We start from the raw sequence: 19,539 nt of genomic DNA, 5'->3' as shown, positions 1-19,539 counted from the left end.
TTACATGGAAAATATTGTGTTCTGAAAAGCACTTTGAAAAATATTTTTGGCTTGAGGCAAATTTTGAAGAGCCTTTTTTGATGTTCAGTCGTGTTCTTTTGCTACTTAAAAAAAATCCTGCATCTACCCTCAGAAGTGAGATGTGTGCTGTTCCAGAATATCATACAGCAAGAAACAGCCATTTTGGTACTGGAAAATTTTCTAATTATTTCACATAGAGGCATGTGCTTCACTTGAATTACTGTCTTCAAATGGGATTTTGAAAACTCTTTAACTTATAAATACCTTGGATTTTCAACAGAGTTATGAGGGTAAGGCTCCTATCATATTTCTAGGCACAGGTCTCAGCTGCATTGAAACAAAGCAAAATCCAGAAATAAATGCCAGTAGCTAAACAGTATTTCAGACCCCAAATGGAGTTCTTGAACTGGAGAAAATGACCTGTAAGGAAACAGTGCTTCCAGGGGTTCTTGCCACTAGGTGGCATCATCCAATTTGGCTTGTGCTGACCTCAGGCTGGGTAGGAATAGAGCACTGAAGAAGCATGCAATTTACTTCATGATTTTTCCATCCTCCATTCAGGAAGCTCTTGGTGACGTACATCGTTCCCCTCGCCTCCATTTTACTCACACGACAACTCTTGTGATGTAGGTTAGGCTGAGAGTATGAGTAGCCTGAAGTTACACAGTAAGATTGATGATGCATTGCAAGTTGAAGCTGGATCTCCCAGGGCCTAGTCTAGTGCTAGAGCTGCTGCACCTCTCTGCGTGCTGACCCTTACTGCATAATAAAGTATGTGGACCTTGCTTGTTTTATTAGTTGGAGGCACTGGTGTTTTGGAGTCCTGATCTCAAGCTGCAGTACTAACATTTAGGTAGTGACCACAGTATATTGGTTGCTGTACAGAATGAAGAATTGGCACCGCTGCACTCTGAATGTTTGTACTCTGCTATGAAGAAGAGGGCTTGAACAGGAGTTAGAATGGAAGGCAGAGATAGCAGCTGCCCGCAGATGGAGAAAAGCTGCTAAGTAGAAAGAGATTTTCTTGAAAGGGGGGAATAGCCGTCCTTGCTTGGGAGAGTATTCCTGATACGTGGAGTAGCTGCTGAAGCCTTTTTTCTTTTCTTTTCACTCAGACCCCCTAGTGCAATAGCACAACACTGCTGAGTAGCTTTCATATACTGGAACTTCAGCAGCCAACTATTATGACCCTGATTGCTGTGACTTGGAGTTAAGGAATTAGGAAGCTGCTTGCATAGCCCTGAACCTGTGTGGTCCAATGCAGAAGTGGGTATTGTATCCTCTCCCTTCCAGTGCTGCCTTTGGGTGGTGGAAAATTGAGATTGGGGAATGTGCACCTCATAGCATAAATACCTATTCTTTCACTACCAGGATAAACTACTAAGGGCTTTGCTACCTTTGCAATTTAAAGAGTTTGCATATGTAATTAATGAATAAATTGGAACAAGCACTTTCCTTCAGTTCTAGTTTAATCTATTCCAGAAATCTATAGCATCCTGAAAGAAGGAGGGGAATGTATGCCTTAGTATCCCCCATATACTTTTCTCAAACTCGGAGGTTTGAGCAGACCTTTTTCCTTTTGCCCCTTTCAGTAATACTAAGCTGTCCTCAATAATCCATGACTTCTGGAGGGCACCCACTGGCCAAGCAGTTACTCTAATAATAATGTTATTGTCCCCAATGCCTATTGCAAAATCAGCAAAGATGGGCCTCCCACAGACAAGGTAGGGTTTTTACAAACTCAGCTGATTCCCTAGATATACAAAAAAGCATGACTATGTAACCACAAGAAAAAAAAGCCCAAATCAGCCCAAGGACCAGGAGGACAGATTGCTGAAAGCAGTTAAGGCGAAAAAGGGGGGAGGCAGGAGAAATTAGCCTGTTCCCTCTCACACTTTGTCTCTTCACATCGTTGTGAATCAGTTTCAGCTTCTGTTCTTGCATGTCTGAGCAGCACTCCCCTCCCTTTACAGAAAGCTTGTTTGCCTCATATGACATTGTGCCCACACTGGGATTTGGTCTCTTCTCCTGTTCGGGGTGGGGAGGGCATAGATATTACCCCCTACATGCCCCACTGATGTGAATGGGATAATAATATACAGAAAACTTGAAGTGCCTTACATACATTTTTATTCTGCTACAAGCTTTTGTGGAACAGAGGTCACTTCATTAAAGGAAATGAACAAAAAACTTATGGTAGAATAAAAAACATGCTAGCCTTCAGGTGCCACAAGACTATTTTTGCTGCAACAGCCTAACACACCTCTTCCTCTGTGATTGAAATTCTTTTCATCTGTTTTCCTCCCTTGGGCAAAGAGTCGTTTTTAAATGGGGATTCAAACTCCTGCCTGTAGGTGCCAGCGCCTTGCTATTCAACTCAGTGAGCTGCAGTATCTTGCCGTGCGAACAGGTGCTGTAACATCTTCCAAGGAGTGAGTGGCGCTTGGTGAAGTAGAGTAGGAATATGTCATTACTCCCATCCTTCTGTTTCCATGTCAAAAGGCTGTTTTCTTTGTTTTGGACTACTAGGGGGCTGAACCCACAATTGCAGGTATAAGCTATCACCTCTACGAGCCAAGCTTCTGTGTTACATTTCAGGCAGAAAATTCGTAGTATGGCGCGGGGTGGTGGCATTGAAGAATGCACTGCTTTACGATAACAGGGCATGGCTGTTTGTTACATCTTTTCCATTAATGAACAGCAGTGTGTGGGTGGCATCAGGAACAATGTTGGAGTTAATGGGGGAAGAAGGAAGAGCTAGGAACTCTGTGGGCAAGGTTAATGTCATTTCTGTGTGAGTTCTTGTTTCTACTACTATGATTAGTCTTTTGGCTTTGATGTTGGGCAGGCAGAGGAGCCTGAGACATTGCACCAGTATTAAGTTCAGGCTGAGCAGCAGCCATTTTAAATTGGATTGTAGGATTGCTCTGCATAAGAGGAAAAAACATTCATTTCAAGATCTCAAGTATGCAGTTTTCTGGGTCATCATTAAACACCAGTGATGTGAGTTTTCCAGGGAAGTTAAATGCCTTCTTCCAACTCAGTTTAGCCCAGAAGATGGATCATATCTTGACTCAGCCAAGCTGGCCACCTACTTCCATGTCATGGTAACATCTAGAAATAGACTACTGTAATGTTCTCTACATAGGTCTTCCCTCAAAGTTAACTTAGAGACTCCAGTTGGTTCAGAATACCACAGCTTGGTTAGCATCAGGAGTTAGGCAGAGCATGAACATGACTCCCTTTTGCAGTCATTCCGTGGCTGACCATCAGTTACTGGACTCAATTTAAGGTGTTCGCCATCACACACAGAGTCCTTCATGGCCTGCCCCCCCTTATCTTTCTCTTCCTATGCCCCACCATGAAAACTTTGCTCATTTGAATAGGGGCACTCATCAAAAGGGGAAGTTCAACAACTGCCTAGACACACACATTCTCTTGTAGTGGCCACCACCTTGTGGAATGCCCTGTCTGAGGTCAGGAAGGCTCCCTCCCATGCTCCTGTCATTCCACAAAATAGGTGAAACAGAATCGTTCAAGTAGGCATTTTTATAAAGGTGCTAGGGCTATATTATAACAGAATGGTTCAGAAAGATGTTTCAGCAAAGGTAATGGGTCTGTGGACTTTACCACTGCAGTATATATTATCTGTTGCTGTATGTATTATTTTGCTCTCACTGCACGGTATTTCTACTCATATAATACCATTTTCTGCCTTTTTGACATAACATGCTCATGCTTTGTTCAGGTTTCTGCCTTATTTTAGATTTCTGAAATCCTAGTCCGATTACATTGCTTATTATGCGTCTGAAGAAGGGAGCTTGGACTCTTGATAGAAAATCTTGTTGGTCTCGGTGCCACTGGATGCAAATATTGCTATGGGGAGTGCAACTCCATCCAGCATAGGTAACGCTTTAAATGCTGGCCCAGACTTTCTGCACACCAGTGGCACTTTTGTCTTGTCAGGATTAAACCTCAATATAAATAACGTAAATAAAAAGAGAAATAAAATACAATGCTGTATGGTAATTTCCTTTGGTTTATTATTTATGTATCAGTAACTTTTAAATTTACACAAAATATTTTTCAGTTGGTCATTTATTTCTTGTAACAGCATCAGAGCTCAGAAGCTAAGTGAGACAGGAGACCACCAAGGAAGACATGGGCTGCTATACTGAAGGCAAACACAAAATCATCTCTGTTCATCTCTTGCCTTGAAAACCCCATGAGGTGGAACTTCATGGGGTCACCATGAGTCTGTTGCCACTTGATGACATAATCGACCTTTTAGCAGCCTGGATAGTTGAGCTTAACCCAAGCTTGTTGGAGCTTGGGAAGCTAAGCAGGGATGGGAAGACCACCAAGGAAGACGGGTTACAAAAAGGAGGAAGGCAATGGCATACCACTTCTGCTCCTCTTTTGCCTGGAATGCCCCAGCATGCTATATCCCTGACCTAGATGGCCCAGGCTAGCCTAGTCTCATCAGATCCTGGAAACAGGCCTAGCCCTGATTAGCACTTAAGATGGCAGACCACCAAGGAAGTCCAAGGTCACTACTTAAATACAGGCAATGTAAAGAAACTGACCCCTTCGGTCAAAAAAAGTAGGCCTGCCTTGACAAAAATCTGTAAGAATTGTGAGTAAATGATATCACATGCCGGGAGCATCTCCCAAGACCCTGCTTTGCAACCTAGGCACTGTTAGCAAGGTCTTTTCAAGGCTTGGGAGGCAAGGACTAACGGACCCAGCTAATTAAGCTTATCTAACCCCATCTGCGGTTCCCAGGAGCTGAGTAAAACATGCCCATCACAAGGCAACATGAGGTGACAAAGCTGCAGCATGTTACCTCACATGTCACTGCCAAGCATTGATAGGTCACCAAGTTCTGGTTGCTAGGCCTTTGGCATTATAGCAGAAAAGTTAGTTTTGGATTTTCTTCTCAAAGCATCTGCCTTTAGCCATGCCTTGTTCTGAGGTTCCTCTCTGAAGCACTCTAGTTGGAATTACAGCTTGTGTGTTGGCCTCTGAAACTTGTTTCTAAAAATGCTGTGTTACACCTGCAAAGTACCATCATGGCTAAGAATGGCAAAGACTGCCAGGATATGTACAGTATTTTACATCTAGTTATATCTTTATCTGTTCTTACACACATTCCAAATATCATCTTTTATGGACAACTCTAATAAAATATTCTTCATAACTATGTGGTCTTTCTTTGGTTACTGGCTTCAACCTAAACCAGTTGTCTAGACTAGATCTGGCTGAGCTATCTTGGTAATCATTTTGTGGAGACTCAGCACTGTTGTCTCTCAGGTATAGTCCAGTAAACCCAGATACTTGTTCTTCCCCAGCTTCTGTGCCAGGGCTTAAGTTGGGTAAAATAATAGTAGCTTTCTATCCCCACCCCCCTTGTGCTCAAAGGAGCTTGGTAGGATTGGGATTTTGATCCATGGTTTTGCTTAGTCGTCCCCCCCCCCCATCATCTGTGGGGTCCCATTGTGGTTCCTCCTGTTCTCTCTACGGGCAAATGCAAACCACCTCCGTTCGCCTCTCCCCTCACACGGCGGTTACGCAATTTAACGTGCACGCAACAGACCCGCCGGAAGTGGTTCTCCGAAGAGCCACGCCCCTTCCGCTGAAGCCCATTGGCCGATTGCCCGCCAGCGGCCCCTCAGGGCGAAGTCGTCCCTGCAACCGCCTCTCCCCTACGCAGGTTCCGCGTCTTGGGCTGCCCACAGACGACTGACTGCCTGACTGACACCTGCCAGACCCATCGTAGGGGAGCCACACCGACGCCACCTCCTCCTTTGGGCCGGCGCGCCTTCTCTCCGCAGGGGCCTGACAGCCGAAGGGTGGCCTCCGGGCTCCGTCTCTGTCCTGTCGGGATGAGCGGGGCAGGAAAAGCCCGCGAAGGGACGGCGGGTGAGGCCTTTCCCCGTCGGCTGCATGCAAGCGCCCGCCTGGAAGCGCGGGCGGCAAAAAAAAAAAAAAAAGCCCCCCAGGGTGGGCTTGGCTCTTGGGTATCGTGCCTGATCTTCTCTCCCCTTCTCTCGCTCAGGAGGCGCAGCCGCAATCCTGCTTCGGTATCTTCAGGAGCAGAACCGCCCCCACAGTGCTCAGGACGCTTTTGGGAATCTGCAGCGAGAGCACGGCCTGGGCAAGACGGTGAGAGGCCGACGGCTCGTCGTAGTCCCCGGGGGCCCTGGACGCGGGCGGCCCTCCCTCCGCCTTTCACAGCAGGGGCGTGTTCGACGGGCCTTTCAAAGGTTCTGCGTCGCGTGAGGTGTTTTTTGGTTTGCCGTGGTCCTGCTTTAAAAGATGTGGCACATTGAGAGGGATACACAGATACGGCATGTTGGACAATCACGCCTGACAGGTGGTCTAGGGTTACCAGCCTCCAAGTAGGCTGGGATCTCCCGGAATTATAACTGATCTTCAGGCCACAGGGATCAGTTCCTCTAGAGAAAATGGCTGCTTTGGAGCGTGGCAGCGATGCCATTTTACCCCACTAAGGTTCCTCCCTCCCTAGGCTTCACCCCCAAATCTCCAAGAATTTCCCATGAGAGAGGCTCCCCCAGCAGCAACACCCACTGGATGTTTTTAAGCGGTGAGGAGCATTTACCGAATGATAAGCATTGCAGTGGTGTGGGATGCTAGCTGAGATAGGTGGTCATTTCTCTCTGGAAATTATTCTATTTAGTCCTGACTTCTTACTAGGGTTGCCAGCTCTGGGTTGGGAAATTCCTGGAGATTTGGAAATGGAGCTGGGGAGGGACCTCAGCGGTGTATAATGCCATAAAGTCCATCCTCCAAAGCAGCCATATTCTCCAGGAGAACTGATCTCTGTAGCCTGGAGATCAGTTGTAATTCCAGGAGATCTCAGGCCACCATCTGGAGGTTGGTAACCCTTCTACAGCAGCAACTTCTGATCATGTTTCAAAATTCAGCAAATGCTGTCTTCATAGCAGGTACAATAGTAGCAAAATGTGTTGCTTCTGGTACAGGACTCCACAGGTCTCTCCATCCTCACAGGGAGCTCATTTTTCCAGACTAGTGGTGGATATTAAGCCATTGTGCTCAAACTTCATATTGATAGGTCTCCTTTGACACACAAGTATCTGGTGTGTGTGTGCAAAATGTTGATTCCCAGTTTTGACCTAGATACTTACATGTGTGTACTGATGCTCTGTCTTGCATTGCACAGATTTCTCAGGAATATTCATTTATTTCAGTCTTTTCCTTTACTTTCTGTCTGCTTTAGGCTGTAGTGAAGGCTCTAGAGCAGCTTGCTCAACAAGGAAAGATCAAAGAGAAGGTTTACGGGAAGCAAAAAATTTACTTTCCAGATCAGGTAAGAAAGATCTTGAATTTCTGTAAGAAACATTTATTTCAGCTACTGATGTGAACTATCTATGAGAAATAGTTTTAAGACAATATTTCCAATTTTTTAAAGACAATGGTTTGTTTTCTGCTTGAAGTTCTTTATTAACATGAAATTTCACAATCAAACCTATGTTGTGATTGGAATGAATTAGCATTAATAGGAAAATACACTATTTATTTATTTAATAAATATATTTCTGTCATGTTTATGCCTTAAACTCAAAGTTTCCTTATAAAAACCCAACACCATAAATTTGTCTTTGTTGGTTTTCATATTGGGCAATCAGCACATCTACAAGTCAGCTTCCAATGGCCCTTTGAGATAATTCAACTGTTTTTGTTTCCTAAACAATCACCAGAGATGACACTTCCCCCTCTTCATAACATAGATTGTTTAGTAATACAGTGAAACACTTCTCAGTATTACTTACTAGGTTAGCCACCATTTCCTGGCAAAGCAGGTTGCTGGCCAGTGGAATACAGTCTGTGATGTAGCAGCAGCTCCTGCGCCCTGCTTTGTCACAATTTTGGGGCTGATTGACATAGAAGGCTATTTCCAGGGTTCTGAACCAGTCCTGGGGATTCTGCCCATAAGCAAGCCCCAGAGACTGATTAGTCAATCAGAGCTCCTGGAGCTCCACTGGAAGGGAGGAGTGAGCCACCTCAGTTTAATGAGGGAGAAGTGATATATTTTCCTTTGGACAGGGATATTGCAGCCTTTGAGAAGCACATAAGCCAAGTTAAGCTTTTTCTTTGGGGCTTTTGGGGATTTTGGTGGACAGGGTAGGGTAGGGTAGGAATCTTGTTTCAAGGAAGGAAACAAGCACCCTATGAAAGGCCCATCCAAAATCTACCATTTCTGGTACTGAGGACAATTTATCTGAAAGTTTTAAAAAGCAGCCTAGTACTTGAGTAGAAGCCTGTCAGTCATGTTTAAAGAGGTTACAAATGAACCTTAAACGCTGAGGGGCCCTATCTAGGGAAAAGACAGTAATTTCTCCCTTACTATCTATTTTTTCATCTCAGAGGCTCAGGTTCAACAAGTTAATTCCCAGTGGGGAAAAAGCATAAGCCAGTTGTATCTTTGTTCTTATTATTTATGCCACCCAAAATTTTTAACTGTTTCTATAACTTGTTTTCTATAAATAAATCTTTGGTTGTTGTTCTATTCCATATATGTTCTGTCTGTCTAGTCAAAACTCCTGTGGAAAAGGGGGTTTCTAATTTCCTCACTATCAAGCACCACATTGTTATGGCCATAAAGAAAAGCCCTTTAAGGTACAAAATGGTGAAGAGTCTAGTAGCACCTTTAAGACTAACCAAATTATTTGTAGCATAAGCTTTCGAGAACCGCAGCTCTCTTCGTCAGATGCATGGAGGATATGAAGAAACTAGCCAGAGATACATAGGTGCACCCTATCCTCCATCCCCTCACCACCTATGTATCTCTGGCCAGTTTCTTCATACCTTCCATGCATCTGACGAAGAGAGCTGTGGTTCTCGAAAGCTTATGCTACAAATAAGTTGGTTAGTCTTAAAGGTGCTACTGGACTCTTTACTATTTTGCAACTACAGACTAACACGGCTAACTCCTTTGGATCTTTAGGGTACAGAAAGCTACACACTATCATCCAATTAATAAAAGCTTGGGTTTAAACAGGAGGGGCCAGAGTGCAGGGGTGATAGGACATCTTTCAGTCGAGGGAGCTTTTACCTCAGAGCTGTCCCCCTCAGATCTCCCTTCTTCTCCTTCCCCATCACATCAGGGCTATGCCCAAATCAGTTTAGTGGTAATACAAGCTGTGTGGTCACAATATAGAACAAAAGTGGTGACAGCCAGGTGCTAACCATCACACCTTCCCCATCATGTTTGTTATCCAGGATCACTTCGGGAGTGCAAGTGAGTCAGAGCTCAAGGTCCTGGATAATGAAATTTCAGATCTGTCTTGCAAAGTGCAGACCCTCCAACAGAACTGCCGCCTTATGGAGTCAGGTGCGTTTGGTCAAGTTGTCAGTCGCTAAGCTGGCCTTTTATAGAATGCAGGTGTGCACAGTTGAACTCTCAAATGGAATGTAGCCTTTTGGTGGGTGTGAATCTGGGCTGAAATGTACAACATATCTGCAGCCTTTCCCACTGACAGGTGCCACACCTAACTGGTAATTCCATTTTAGAACTGAAAGAACTGAAGGGCTCTATGACAACCCCCGAGATGGTGAAAGAGATTGAAGAATTAAAAAAAGATTGTGCTAATTATACAGAGAAACTGGAACGGATTAAATCTGCTACCAATCATGTGACTCCTGAGGAGAAAGAAAAGGTAACAGCCGCAGTGGGAGAGGACAGTAGCAGAGACCTGTATGATTTCTGGGTGCCCTTCTGTTGCTTGCTTGCCATCTAGGGAACACCAGTGGAGCCACATGTTTCAAAGTTAACACATGCACCAAGGACTTGGTGAGAGTTGAAACTTGTGAAAAAGACAGAACATGCTTTGGTGTCTTCATGGCATCTGGTTAATACCAACAGCACCAGCATCCAGAGCATTCAGGGTGTGTCCAACCTTGAAATTCAACTCAACTTCATCCAAACACAGAATAAAGGTATTCTTGAAATGCAGAAAGATGCCTACATCAGGCAATTCAAGGCGACCAGTATTCCCTGGTCCCTCTTAAACAGCTCGCTTAAGCTCATGTCACAGTAATTTCACTGCCTACCTGTTCACCTGCTGAACTGTCTCTGCTTTACAAAGGCATGGCTATTTTGCATTTCTCTCTGTCCTTCCATGTACTGTGAAGGCTCAGTTCCCCGTGTTATTGCACCTCTGGTTCTCAGCTTCATTAGCTACCTTTGCAAGCCATTACGTTGGGAATAAAAGGGTCCTTCTCTCTTGCTGGTTGCAGGTGTATAATGAGAAGAAACTGTATTGCAAAGAATGGCGACGCCGGAAGAGAATGGTGAGCAAGCTTTTTATCTGTACAGGAATGGGAAGGAGGAACTATGTACATAGTCTCTAACAGTGATCTTTTCATACCATGATTGGGATCCTAATATTGTGCTTGATGTTGTACAAGTTAAAGGGGAAAAACAGTGCATTGGCAATGGCTTACAATGTGCAAATGGAGATCTGGTTTGCATGCATCTTGGTTCCTTTGCTTTCTGTGAAACCAGTTAGAGAGCAAGTCATCCACACAGGACTAATAGCAACTTGTGTGTGGCATTCTGTCTCATCTCAAGTTGCCAGCTGGCTTTTGCTGCAAGGTACATTTATTACCAGCATCCCAGGACTAATCATCTCTTAATTCAGAAGTAGAATTTTCACCTCCCATTTAAAATTTTAAACTGTAGTTCCTTCAAGATTCTGGTATGCATTGTGTTGTTAAGCCTGGGATTATATTAAGTCTTCTTTACCGTGGGTGCCATCGGGGAAAGACACCTGTGTTTTGCGTGTCTTATGTGTCCCATCTTTTTCTCTGTAGGCTTTTGTAAATAATCACTTGCCTAGCTGGCTTTTCCCCTTATTGATTAGTTCCTGTGAGGCTCAGCCTCAAACACGGTGCTTTACACAGCCATTTGGCTTTACTCTCCTTCATATTGTGAGTTAGATTTTGTACCTCTTGATCACAGTCATTGTCTGCAAAACAAACTTGAGAGTATTTTTTTTAAGGAGAATTTCCTGTTATCTTAAGTCTGGGTAAGGAATAGGATTTGGAATGGCCTGCCTGAGGAGGTCAGGAACTCTCCCATGCTTCTGGCTTCCACAAACTGCAAAAACAGAATTGTTCAGGAGGGCATTTTTTATAAATGTGATAGGGATATATTATGACAGAATGGTTAAGGAACATTTTTTGATCAACAGAACTGATCTATGAACTTTACCATTGCGTATAGTATGGGTTACCAGTTGCTGTCTGCATTATATGTTTATTTATGTAATGCCATTTACTGGCCTTCCCTTTTATTTATATCATGAGTTATTTATTATTCCAGAGGTCAAAGTTGGGGTGGGGGGAGAAGAGTGACTTGCTACCACAATTTCTAAACCCACCCTTGGAACAATCAAAGAATCTTTTATGGCTAAATATATTTATGTATTGTACACTAAAAAGACAATTTTGTTAAGAGACCCAAGGACCAGTGCTGCATCTTGCCTTAGCTGTAGCGGGGAGACACCAAAATGCATGCCTTATCTTTGTAGGCAACGGAGCTACTTGATGCAATCTTGGAAGGCTACCCTAAAAGCAAGAAGCAGTTTTTCGTGAGTACACATCTATTTCACCTGACATGGCCCCACAAGGTGGAGTAATGAGCTGTTCTAGGTTATGAGTTATAAAGCTTCAGAGCAGCAACAGGAACGCAGGGTGAGTGGGATGGGATGCTCCTATTTGTCTGCCTTGCATCTGAAGGGATGCATGTTGTCTTTTGTTAAGGAGGAAGTTGGCATTGAGACTGATGAAGATTTCCATGTTACTTTACCTGCCATCTGAATTAAGGGCTCTTCTGGTATACGAAACAACATCCACCTATTTAGCATTCGTTTCAGTCCTACTTCTTCCATTTCTGTATATTTAAAAAAAAAATTCAGTGGAGCAGGGCATGGAGGAAAATAGACCCATGCTGACCGCACTACTAGTTCCAGTCCTCCTCCCCAGGCATGTGGGGCTGGGGGCTATTTTGTTCTTCAAACGGTTTGTCCCACTGGGCTGGATTTCTGGTAAGCACTGGAGAAAACTGGGGGAGGGGGTGTGAGAGAGAAAAATAAATATTTAAATTGCTCTGACTGTTGCATCATTATTTCTTTGTGTAACAAACCTGTGTATTATGTGGGGAACTTGTTAGGGCCCTTAAACAAATCCTGTTCCCTTGGCTCCACATCCACGTTTTTTTAAAAATGTGCACTATGGATGGCAGCAAAACTCAGCCCAGAGCTGCATGGCTTTTTGATTTTTGGAGGCAATGCAGAAAAGATCAACAGAACTAGGAAATTCCCCAGAATGGGAGAAACTCCTTGAACAATCAGTTCCTTTGCCCTGGTACCCCATTTATCTCTTGAAGGAGTTTGTTTAGCATGACAACTTTGCCTAGCCTACACAAGACAGCGATGAAGCCTTGGGAAGGATTTCCTGTTGAGTAGTTCTGCGTAAGAACAGGCCTCTGATTATTTAAGGGTGGGATGCATCAACCTTCTGGTTATTCAAAACACATCAGGCATAGACACTCAAATAATTCAAAACATTTACCAATGTTTATTAGAACTGCTTGTTGTACTATAAAAATATTTTTAAATTTTCACGAGTGAGGTCTGCTCAAGTCAGAGTCCTTCATTCATCTGATCTAGAAAGGGGTACTTATAAATGATTTGAGGGGCTTATCTTCATAATGTAAGAACATAAAGCAGCAGGGTTGGCTTGGTCTCACTTGCTTTATTACAGAAAATGGTGGGGCTCAGAGGGGCTGAAAAGGCTTCTCCCCACATTAGCCCTTGCGGCTGTATTAAATACAGGCCACTAAAATTTACAACAGGACCATATGTATAGAGAATTTGATAATAGGCAAAATAATCAATTAAGGAAAAAAGTAGCCCTTAGAACTAACTGCACAGGAAAGCTTTTTCAGAGAACTGGGCGTTAGTTTACTGAGTATTGCTAGGACTAACAAAATCAGGATAAATTATGCAAAATCAGTATGTTACATAACTTGGTTTTTGCCAAGCTTGAAAGTTCTGCGTGTAGCACAGAGTAGAAAAAAAACTTATTTTAAGTTGATCATTCCTATTTAATGCCACTTAAGCCAAGGTTCATTCATAACAGCTTAAGAGCACTGCTACAGATTGAGTTGAGGGAGACCAAAGAAATTCACGCCCCGGTGCTTCCGTCCCCTTGAAAAAGGAGCTACTCTTTGTGGAATCCCAGGGCTGGTGTGCTTTTGATGAACTTCTCAGACAAGGCTCAGAAGCGAGCTGCTGCAGATGTCGACTCTTGTAAATGTTCAGTGGATTGTTGCAGCTTACTTGAAGGGGTTTGATAGTGCAGAGTGAAGAATGTTTCAGAGGTAAAACGCAGTCAGTAGTCCCAAGAAAAGCTTGAAGAGGAAGCAGCAGTGGGCTTCTTGTCCTCATATTATACTTTGGAGCTATCCGCCTCTTAGGCTGAGAGCACGTGGTGTTTAGTAGAGCTGGCTCTTCAGTTGTTGCAGGACGCTGATGACTATATCCCGCAGTGTCTGGGAAGAGAGAACCCAGAGCAAGAAGGGTCAAAGAGAAGTGGTAGGGTAAGAGGGCCTGGCTGGGATTAAAACCTGCAGGCTCCTGTGCTGTGACAGCAGTCAGCCTCCAGGAAGGGAACATGCCCCTTCTAATACCACAGGAGGAGGAAGAGTCAAAGTGCTGGAGGCCTGCTCCTGTAGCATAGTGGTTAGGTGGCTGGGTTGCGAATCAACACTCTGTTGGTTCGAATCCCACTACTGCCATGAGCTCAGTAGTTGGCCTTGAGTAAGCCACTCCTATCATGCCCAAATCCCCAGCTGTATTGTAGGGATAATAACACTGACTGTTGCCCGCTCTGAGTAAGGCACTAATCTCTAGAGAGGTGGTATATAAGAACACCGTTGTTATTATGATGTTCCCCTAAGCTGTGATGAATAATTTTGTCTCAGACTGATTTGGCAGTATCCTGAGAATCTTACGAGTTCTTAATCTTCTAGAATACATGATGGCAAAGAAATGCTTGAGAAAGTTAAACAGATTTCCTGAATAAACAGAGCTGTGTTCTTCCAAGTGATTAGGAGGTATTTCTCCTTCACACCACTAAAAACACATTTCTTCTAAATGCCTAAATCTTGCAGTGTGTAGTTAACCTTTGTCTATGTGCCCTGGTTCATGTAATCTGCTAAACTCAGGCTCTCTAGAGTAAAATGTTTGATGAAAATACAAATGGGCCACTTCTAGTTGGGCAGAGATGGGTGGGGTGGGGAGTAGGGGTGTGCACGCCGAAAATATTCGGATTTCCTTACCCAAAGCAGGAAAAACATTTGGAAATACCCAAAATCTGAAGTGGCGATAAGGGTATTTTAATCACTTAGGAATGCACTGTAAATATTCGGAGCATTCCAAAGTGATTCAGGGGGCTGGGATTTCTCCCAGCAACCCTACCCCACCCCACTTAGCCCCCCTCCCTATCAGCTGGCAGGCAGCAGGGGGGAATCCCCCCCCCCCCGTTTAAAGGGCCCTGTCCTGCCAAGCGGCAGGGCCCTTTAAAAACCCAGCCCCCCTTTGCTCTGAGGTGCAGGCATTCGCCTGTGTTCCCGCCACCACGGTCATCCACCACAGACGGGGCCGGGGAAGTCTCCGGCCCCATCTGTGGTGGCTGTCAGAGTGCCTGGCGGGGGCTCACAGGCATTTGCCTGCGTTCCTGCCGCCGCTGTCATCTGCCGCAGATGGGGGCCGGGGAAGTCTCTGGCCCTGTCTGCGGCGGCTGTCAGCGAGTGCCCAGCAGTGGTGGCTTGCAGGCATTTGTCTGGGGCACCCAGCGGATGGGGGCTGGGAACAGAGGGCTAACAGAGCACCAGGCGGGGGAATGTAGGAAGGCCCTGATGTCCAAAGCAACTAGAATTCCCAGACCGTAGCATTACCTGTGGCTTGCAGTGCTCCTCGATCCAGCTGAAGACACAAGCTGACAGTTCCTGAAAGCTGGTCACTGAGATAGAGGCATTGAAAGACTGGAAGAGGGAGTCCATGATGCCCTGGAAAACGTTGAATTTCACCTGGTCAGAGACCTGGTTCTTCCCCTCATTAGGGTTGTCTTGGTGAGCTTTGACAATCTGTTCATAGTTTCTGAAATGCATAAAGGTTTGTTGTCAGCTTGAGGAAAAATGTGAGACCTAACTTGGACTGGGAAAGAAAGACTTCTTGTTCCTGGAGATAGCCTATCAGAGTCATGTTGCAAAAGAAAAGGCTCACTCTCTTAAGACAGAAATGAAGTGAAGGGGCCTAATGTTCACCTCTCCGATATTTGAGAAAAGGTTGGTATTGAAGCAGTCTGTCTCTCGGTGTATAAAAACATAAATAACGACACGTCTTACACTTTCATGATTTTCAAGGCCATCACGTCTTTCCGGAGTGTGGAGACCTCTTCTTCCTGCTTCTTCTTTTCCTTGTGCAAGAACTGAATGTAGTCAATTGCTAGGGGAGCAACAGGGCAACAGATTAGAGACTCTTAAGATCCAGCTGCCCTTACGTAGTTCTGGGGATGGGGTACTCAGCCAAAACATGCTGACCCTGCCACCTCTGTCCTCAGGAGGCAAACAAGCATGCCATGCTGCAACCAGCCCTGATCATCAGTAGATTCACTCCCTCAGGGAGCAAAGGACAAGGAGAATTTCCAGACAGTCACGGGGGTGGGGCACGGCAACAATCAGATTAATGGAACATAGAAAGTGAGGTGGGGTAGGGTTGGGGAAGGGGGCATTCGTTCCCTCCAGCCCACCCTCCTTCACTCACTCTTCTGTAGCACAATTGCCTTGCTTAGCTTCTGAGAGCCTATTGAGAAATCCTGCTGCTGGCATGTGGGCACAATCGCTTGCAAGTCGTCATAACCTTTCTGGAGGAGAGGCAGAGCATCATTAAAAGTCAAGGCCAGGTAAAGGGATTGAACAGAAGCAGTCCCATCACAGCAACAGTGTATGTTTTTTCCTTTTGTTCTTCCAAAATGGGAGCAGCACAAGTTCTAAGCACACTTGCCATATAAAGAATGCAGGACAGAGGGAGGGGGGGCTCATTCCAAATTCTCACCTTAATAGCATCCCTCCTCTTCTGCTCAGCCTGGGTGTGAGCACGACGGCGGCGGTCCTTATATGTTTCTTTATAGGTCTCCTGCTGGTAGTCAGAGTCTTCATCATCTGTAGCAGGAGAACAGTCCTTGTCAACTAAAGGGATAAGGCAGAGGGAAGGGACCTGAGGGAAATCTTTGTGGGGGCTCCAGCTGCTCCCAACTCAAAAAGATTTCTGGAGGCTCTAGTTACTTAAACACTTGGCATTGGTAAAGACCAACATTCAAAGGGTTAGAGCACCAGTCAGCTTTGGGACTCCTTTCCAAGGTGGAAAAACAGATTCACCTGTGGATGAGCCCCCTTTTCTCACTGTTGCCATGGCTCTGAGGGAAGGATGAACAGGAAAAGGTGCAAGCCTCAAGCCTGTTGGCCCCTTGTAAATTAAGTGACCAGCTGACTCAGAGTGCAGCTTACCAGAGTGACTACCATTTAGTTACCAGAAACAAGTGTGATGTTAAGCCTGTTTTTCCACAGGATATTCTTCCCCTATTGCTTTTATTCCATGCTATTTTTCTTTCTGGGAATACTAATAGTAATGCCCCCTTTCCTTACATCTACCCCAAAAGAAAATGACAGGAGATAAGATGGGCGCGCTTGTCTACTGCACATTTGGAAAAGCAAGAGAGTCAGTGGTTCCTACCTGTATTTGGTACAGAAGAGGCACTGGTGGAGCCAATGCTATTAGCTCGTGACACAATACTCCCTTTTCTTCTGCTTTCCACGAAGAGAGCTGGAAACACCAGAGAACATCTGAATAAGTGTGCTGGCTCCAGATCAATGCATTGGCTACCTCTTCATGCCCTTCAGCCAGTCTTTTGTATTGGCATTCAGGGTGACTAAACAGATCAATCCCACCCCCAATCCTTTCAGGTTTTACTGATTGTAATTATGGAGTCAGGTGACCGCAGCCAATCTAACCAAATCAACAGAGAGGGCAAGAGTGTGTTCAGTTTTGCGTATGTGGTTATTGCTGTTATGTACAGGAGTACATAGCACAAAGGAGTCATAAATTTGGTCAGCAAACAACCCCACCCTCTATAATCATCCCTTTTGGTATCTGGCTTTATGTGACTCTTCGGAGGCACTGACAACCTGTGATGAGACCTTGTTCCATTCCCACTGCCAGAATTGAGGGAGGTGGGAGAGACGGGGTATCACTGACTTGAAATAGGTTCTGAGTTCCACCAAGCTCAACAGAATCAGAAGAATGACCCTACACTCTACATACGCAAGAGTACTCTAGGGAGAGGCAGCAATAGTGGCACCCACAAATACTGGCTGGGTATGGAGACTGCTCACGCACCTGACAGGCAGAGAACTAGCATCTACTGAAGCACAAGGAGGAAAACAGCTGGAAATATTTAACTTGAGTGCAAATAATCAAGCCAGGAGAGGCAACTGGTGAAGGGACTACCTGGAAGATGAGTTCAAAAGTGCCATGAAACCCACTCTCTAGGTGATCCTGGGCCACTCGTACACTCTTGGCCACGTCACAACTTTGTTGTGAGGAATGCTGTCTGCTGCTCTGAGTTCCTGGAGGGAAGGGAAGGCTAAACATGTACAGAATAGAGAAAGCCATCTAGTACTAGGTACTTACCAGGATCCAGTCCGTTGTCACCAAAGGATGAGTCAACCTGATTTGTGATGCCACAAAATAGGAAAATAAGTCAGTTTCCCCCTTCAATGGATTTTAGGATGTGACGATGGTTCCTGAACTATGGTTAGTTCTAAATGGGCTTAGTCAGGGTCTGACAGGCCAGAATATTCAAAGCTTTTCTACAAGAAGACTGGAATACCTCTTTTGAGTGCACAAAGAGTTATGTTCAACAAGTATGCTATGATCTCACATGACATATTTTGAATAAGGAAATCAGAAACCTGTTGTTTCCCATTTAAACAATAAACTATTTTCAGTATAAGTTGCTGGCCACTTCAATGTTTTGATTAAATGACTTGCACCACAAAGAAACTCAACATCCCTTGGCTTTCCCTAATTAAAAAACAACCACTCTATAAAGGTCCCAGCAAGGAGGAAGCTCCTGAATAGCTTTCTCTGCAGTCCTTATATAACTTAATACTAACTGCACTATATGCCACTCTTCTAGACGTATGCAGAGCAGTGAATAAAGTCAGTATCGTCATTATCCTCACATTAAAGCTGGGGAACTGGAGCTAAGAGTAGTGGCTTACCCAAGGCCACCTGCTGAACTCATGGCAGTAACGGGATTTGAACCAACAGAGTGCTGACATGCAGCCCAAGTGCTTAACCACTATGCTACTCTGTACACGTACTATGCTAAAGGAATAAAAGAGGAAGCAATAAAGTGTCACAACACTCACAGTCATAAAATGCAAGCTCTGCATGTGAGATGATAATCCTTTCCCTTCACCTCCATGGTTCATATAACCACTGCCAATCAGAGCAGTCCATATTGGGCTAGAAGGACAAAATGGTCTGAGCTGCTATAAAGCAGCTTCCTGCATTCACTCTGTTGGTTGTAATGTGGCTGCCAAAATGCTCTGGGGGAGAGAATTCTATCGGGCTGTTGTGTCTGGAAGCATGTGTGGTGGGGGCCTATTTTAGCTTTTAGATTAGTGGGGGGGGGCTCTCTTCCTCCAAGCCCGCTAGGGTTACCACCTCTAGGTTGGGAAATTCCTGGAGATCTGAGGGTGGAACCTGAGGAGGGGAAGGACCTCAGTTGGGTATAATGCCATAGGTCCACCCTCCAAAGCAGCTATTTTCTCAAGTAAAACTGATCTGTCAACCAGAGAGCAACTGTAATTCGGAAAGCTCTCCAGGACCCGCCTGGAGGTTGGCTACTTTACTCACCACCGACCCCAGCAAATCTTTTTCCTCCGCTCCCCGCCCCCCACCCTGCCTGCAAGGCCCAGGGCAATTCCCTGTTCGTCGGATCAGCCTCTCCCTTGCACTGTCTACTTCGTGAGCAGTCTAAGGTTCTTCTCTGCTCTGCCCAGCATCTCCACAGCGCTGAACTAACTTTCAGCAAAGGCGTCGCTAGCATGAGGCGGTCATTGAATGTTGGCCCTTCCTTAGGCTGTGGTCCTAAGAACCCACTGCATTCGCCGGGGGGCTCTTCTGGCGAGCCCGGGGCTCCGGCCAGCCTCCACCGCCCGCCCCCCGGGCTCCTAAGCTGGGGCACCCCGCACGACAAAGCGGGCCACGGGTTCGAGCACTCACTTTCCCCCCCCAGGGGTCCTCCGGAGGGACGTTCGGCGGATCCACCATCTTTTCGGGATCACGTGTACCCTGGCGCTAGCCAACCAGCCTTGTGGGCGGACACTTCCGGGAAGAG

General features: G+C 45.3%; 2 protein-coding genes across 3 annotated transcripts; one reads left to right on the top strand and one right to left on the bottom strand.

Annotated features, from left to right (window-relative positions):
• Nucleotides 1-5,667: 5,667 nt before the first annotated feature.
• On the top strand, nt 5,668-12,179 carry PSMC3IP (PSMC3 interacting protein). The gene is made up of 8 exons (XM_054993387.1): nt 5,668-5,943; nt 6,080-6,186; nt 7,283-7,372; nt 9,286-9,397; nt 9,577-9,722; nt 10,303-10,356; nt 11,598-11,657; nt 11,830-12,179. Exons 1-8 carry the CDS (start codon nt 5,907-5,909, stop codon nt 11,884-11,886), a joined length of 663 nt encoding a protein of 220 aa, XP_054849362.1. The 5' UTR covers nt 5,668-5,906; the 3' UTR covers nt 11,887-12,179.
• Nucleotides 12,180-12,622: 443 nt separating this feature from the next.
• Nucleotides 12,623-19,496, bottom strand: MLX (MAX dimerization protein MLX). 2 transcript variants are annotated; one of them, XM_054995550.1, is made up of 8 exons: nt 19,425-19,496; nt 17,823-17,859; nt 16,866-16,955; nt 16,188-16,321; nt 15,897-15,996; nt 15,479-15,578; nt 15,029-15,230; nt 12,623-13,621 (listed from the first exon to the last, which is right to left on the bottom strand). In XM_054995550.1, the coding sequence occupies exons 1-8, from the start codon at nt 19,470-19,472 to the stop codon at nt 13,565-13,567; spliced, it is 768 nt and encodes a 255-aa protein (XP_054851525.1). In that variant the 5' UTR covers nt 19,473-19,496; the 3' UTR covers nt 12,623-13,564. The 2 variants fall into 2 exon arrangements, with proteins under 2 accessions (XP_054851525.1, XP_054851526.1); XM_054995551.1 differs by having other exon boundaries at nt 16,188-16,294.
• Nucleotides 19,497-19,539: the final 43 nt, after the last annotated feature.

This window comes from Eublepharis macularius, chromosome 12, assembly GCF_028583425.1.
Source record: "Eublepharis macularius isolate TG4126 chromosome 12, MPM_Emac_v1.0, whole genome shotgun sequence".
Taxonomy (NCBI): domain Eukaryota; kingdom Metazoa; phylum Chordata; class Lepidosauria; order Squamata; family Eublepharidae; genus Eublepharis; species Eublepharis macularius.
The sequence above is the reverse complement of the archived record's forward strand: the minus strand, read 5'-3'. Positions and strand labels throughout refer to the sequence as shown.

Excerpts from the sequence above, each read along its gene's own strand:
- PSMC3IP (XM_054993387.1), top strand. The coding sequence starts at position 5,907 with ATGAGCGGGGCAGGAAAAGCCCGCGAAGGGACGGCGG. Across the intron at positions 5,944-6,079 it reads AGCCCGCGAAGGGACGGCGG|GAGGCGCAGCCGCAATCCTG; the intron begins GTGAGGCCTTTC and ends TCTCTCGCTCAG. Across the intron at positions 7,373-9,285 it reads AAATTTACTTTCCAGATCAG|GATCACTTCGGGAGTGCAAG; the intron begins GTAAGAAAGATC and ends TTTGTTATCCAG.
- MLX (XM_054995550.1), bottom strand. The coding sequence starts at position 19,472 with ATGGTGGATCCGCCGAACGTCCCTCCGGAGGACCCCTGGGGGGGGAAA. Across the intron at positions 15,997-16,187 it reads AGAGGAGGGATGCTATTAAG|AAAGGTTATGACGACTTGCA; the intron begins GTGAGAATTTGG and ends CCTCTCCTCCAG. Across the intron at positions 15,579-15,896 it reads GGCAATTGTGCTACAGAAGA|CAATTGACTACATTCAGTTC; the intron begins GTGAGTGAAGGA and ends TTGCTCCCCTAG.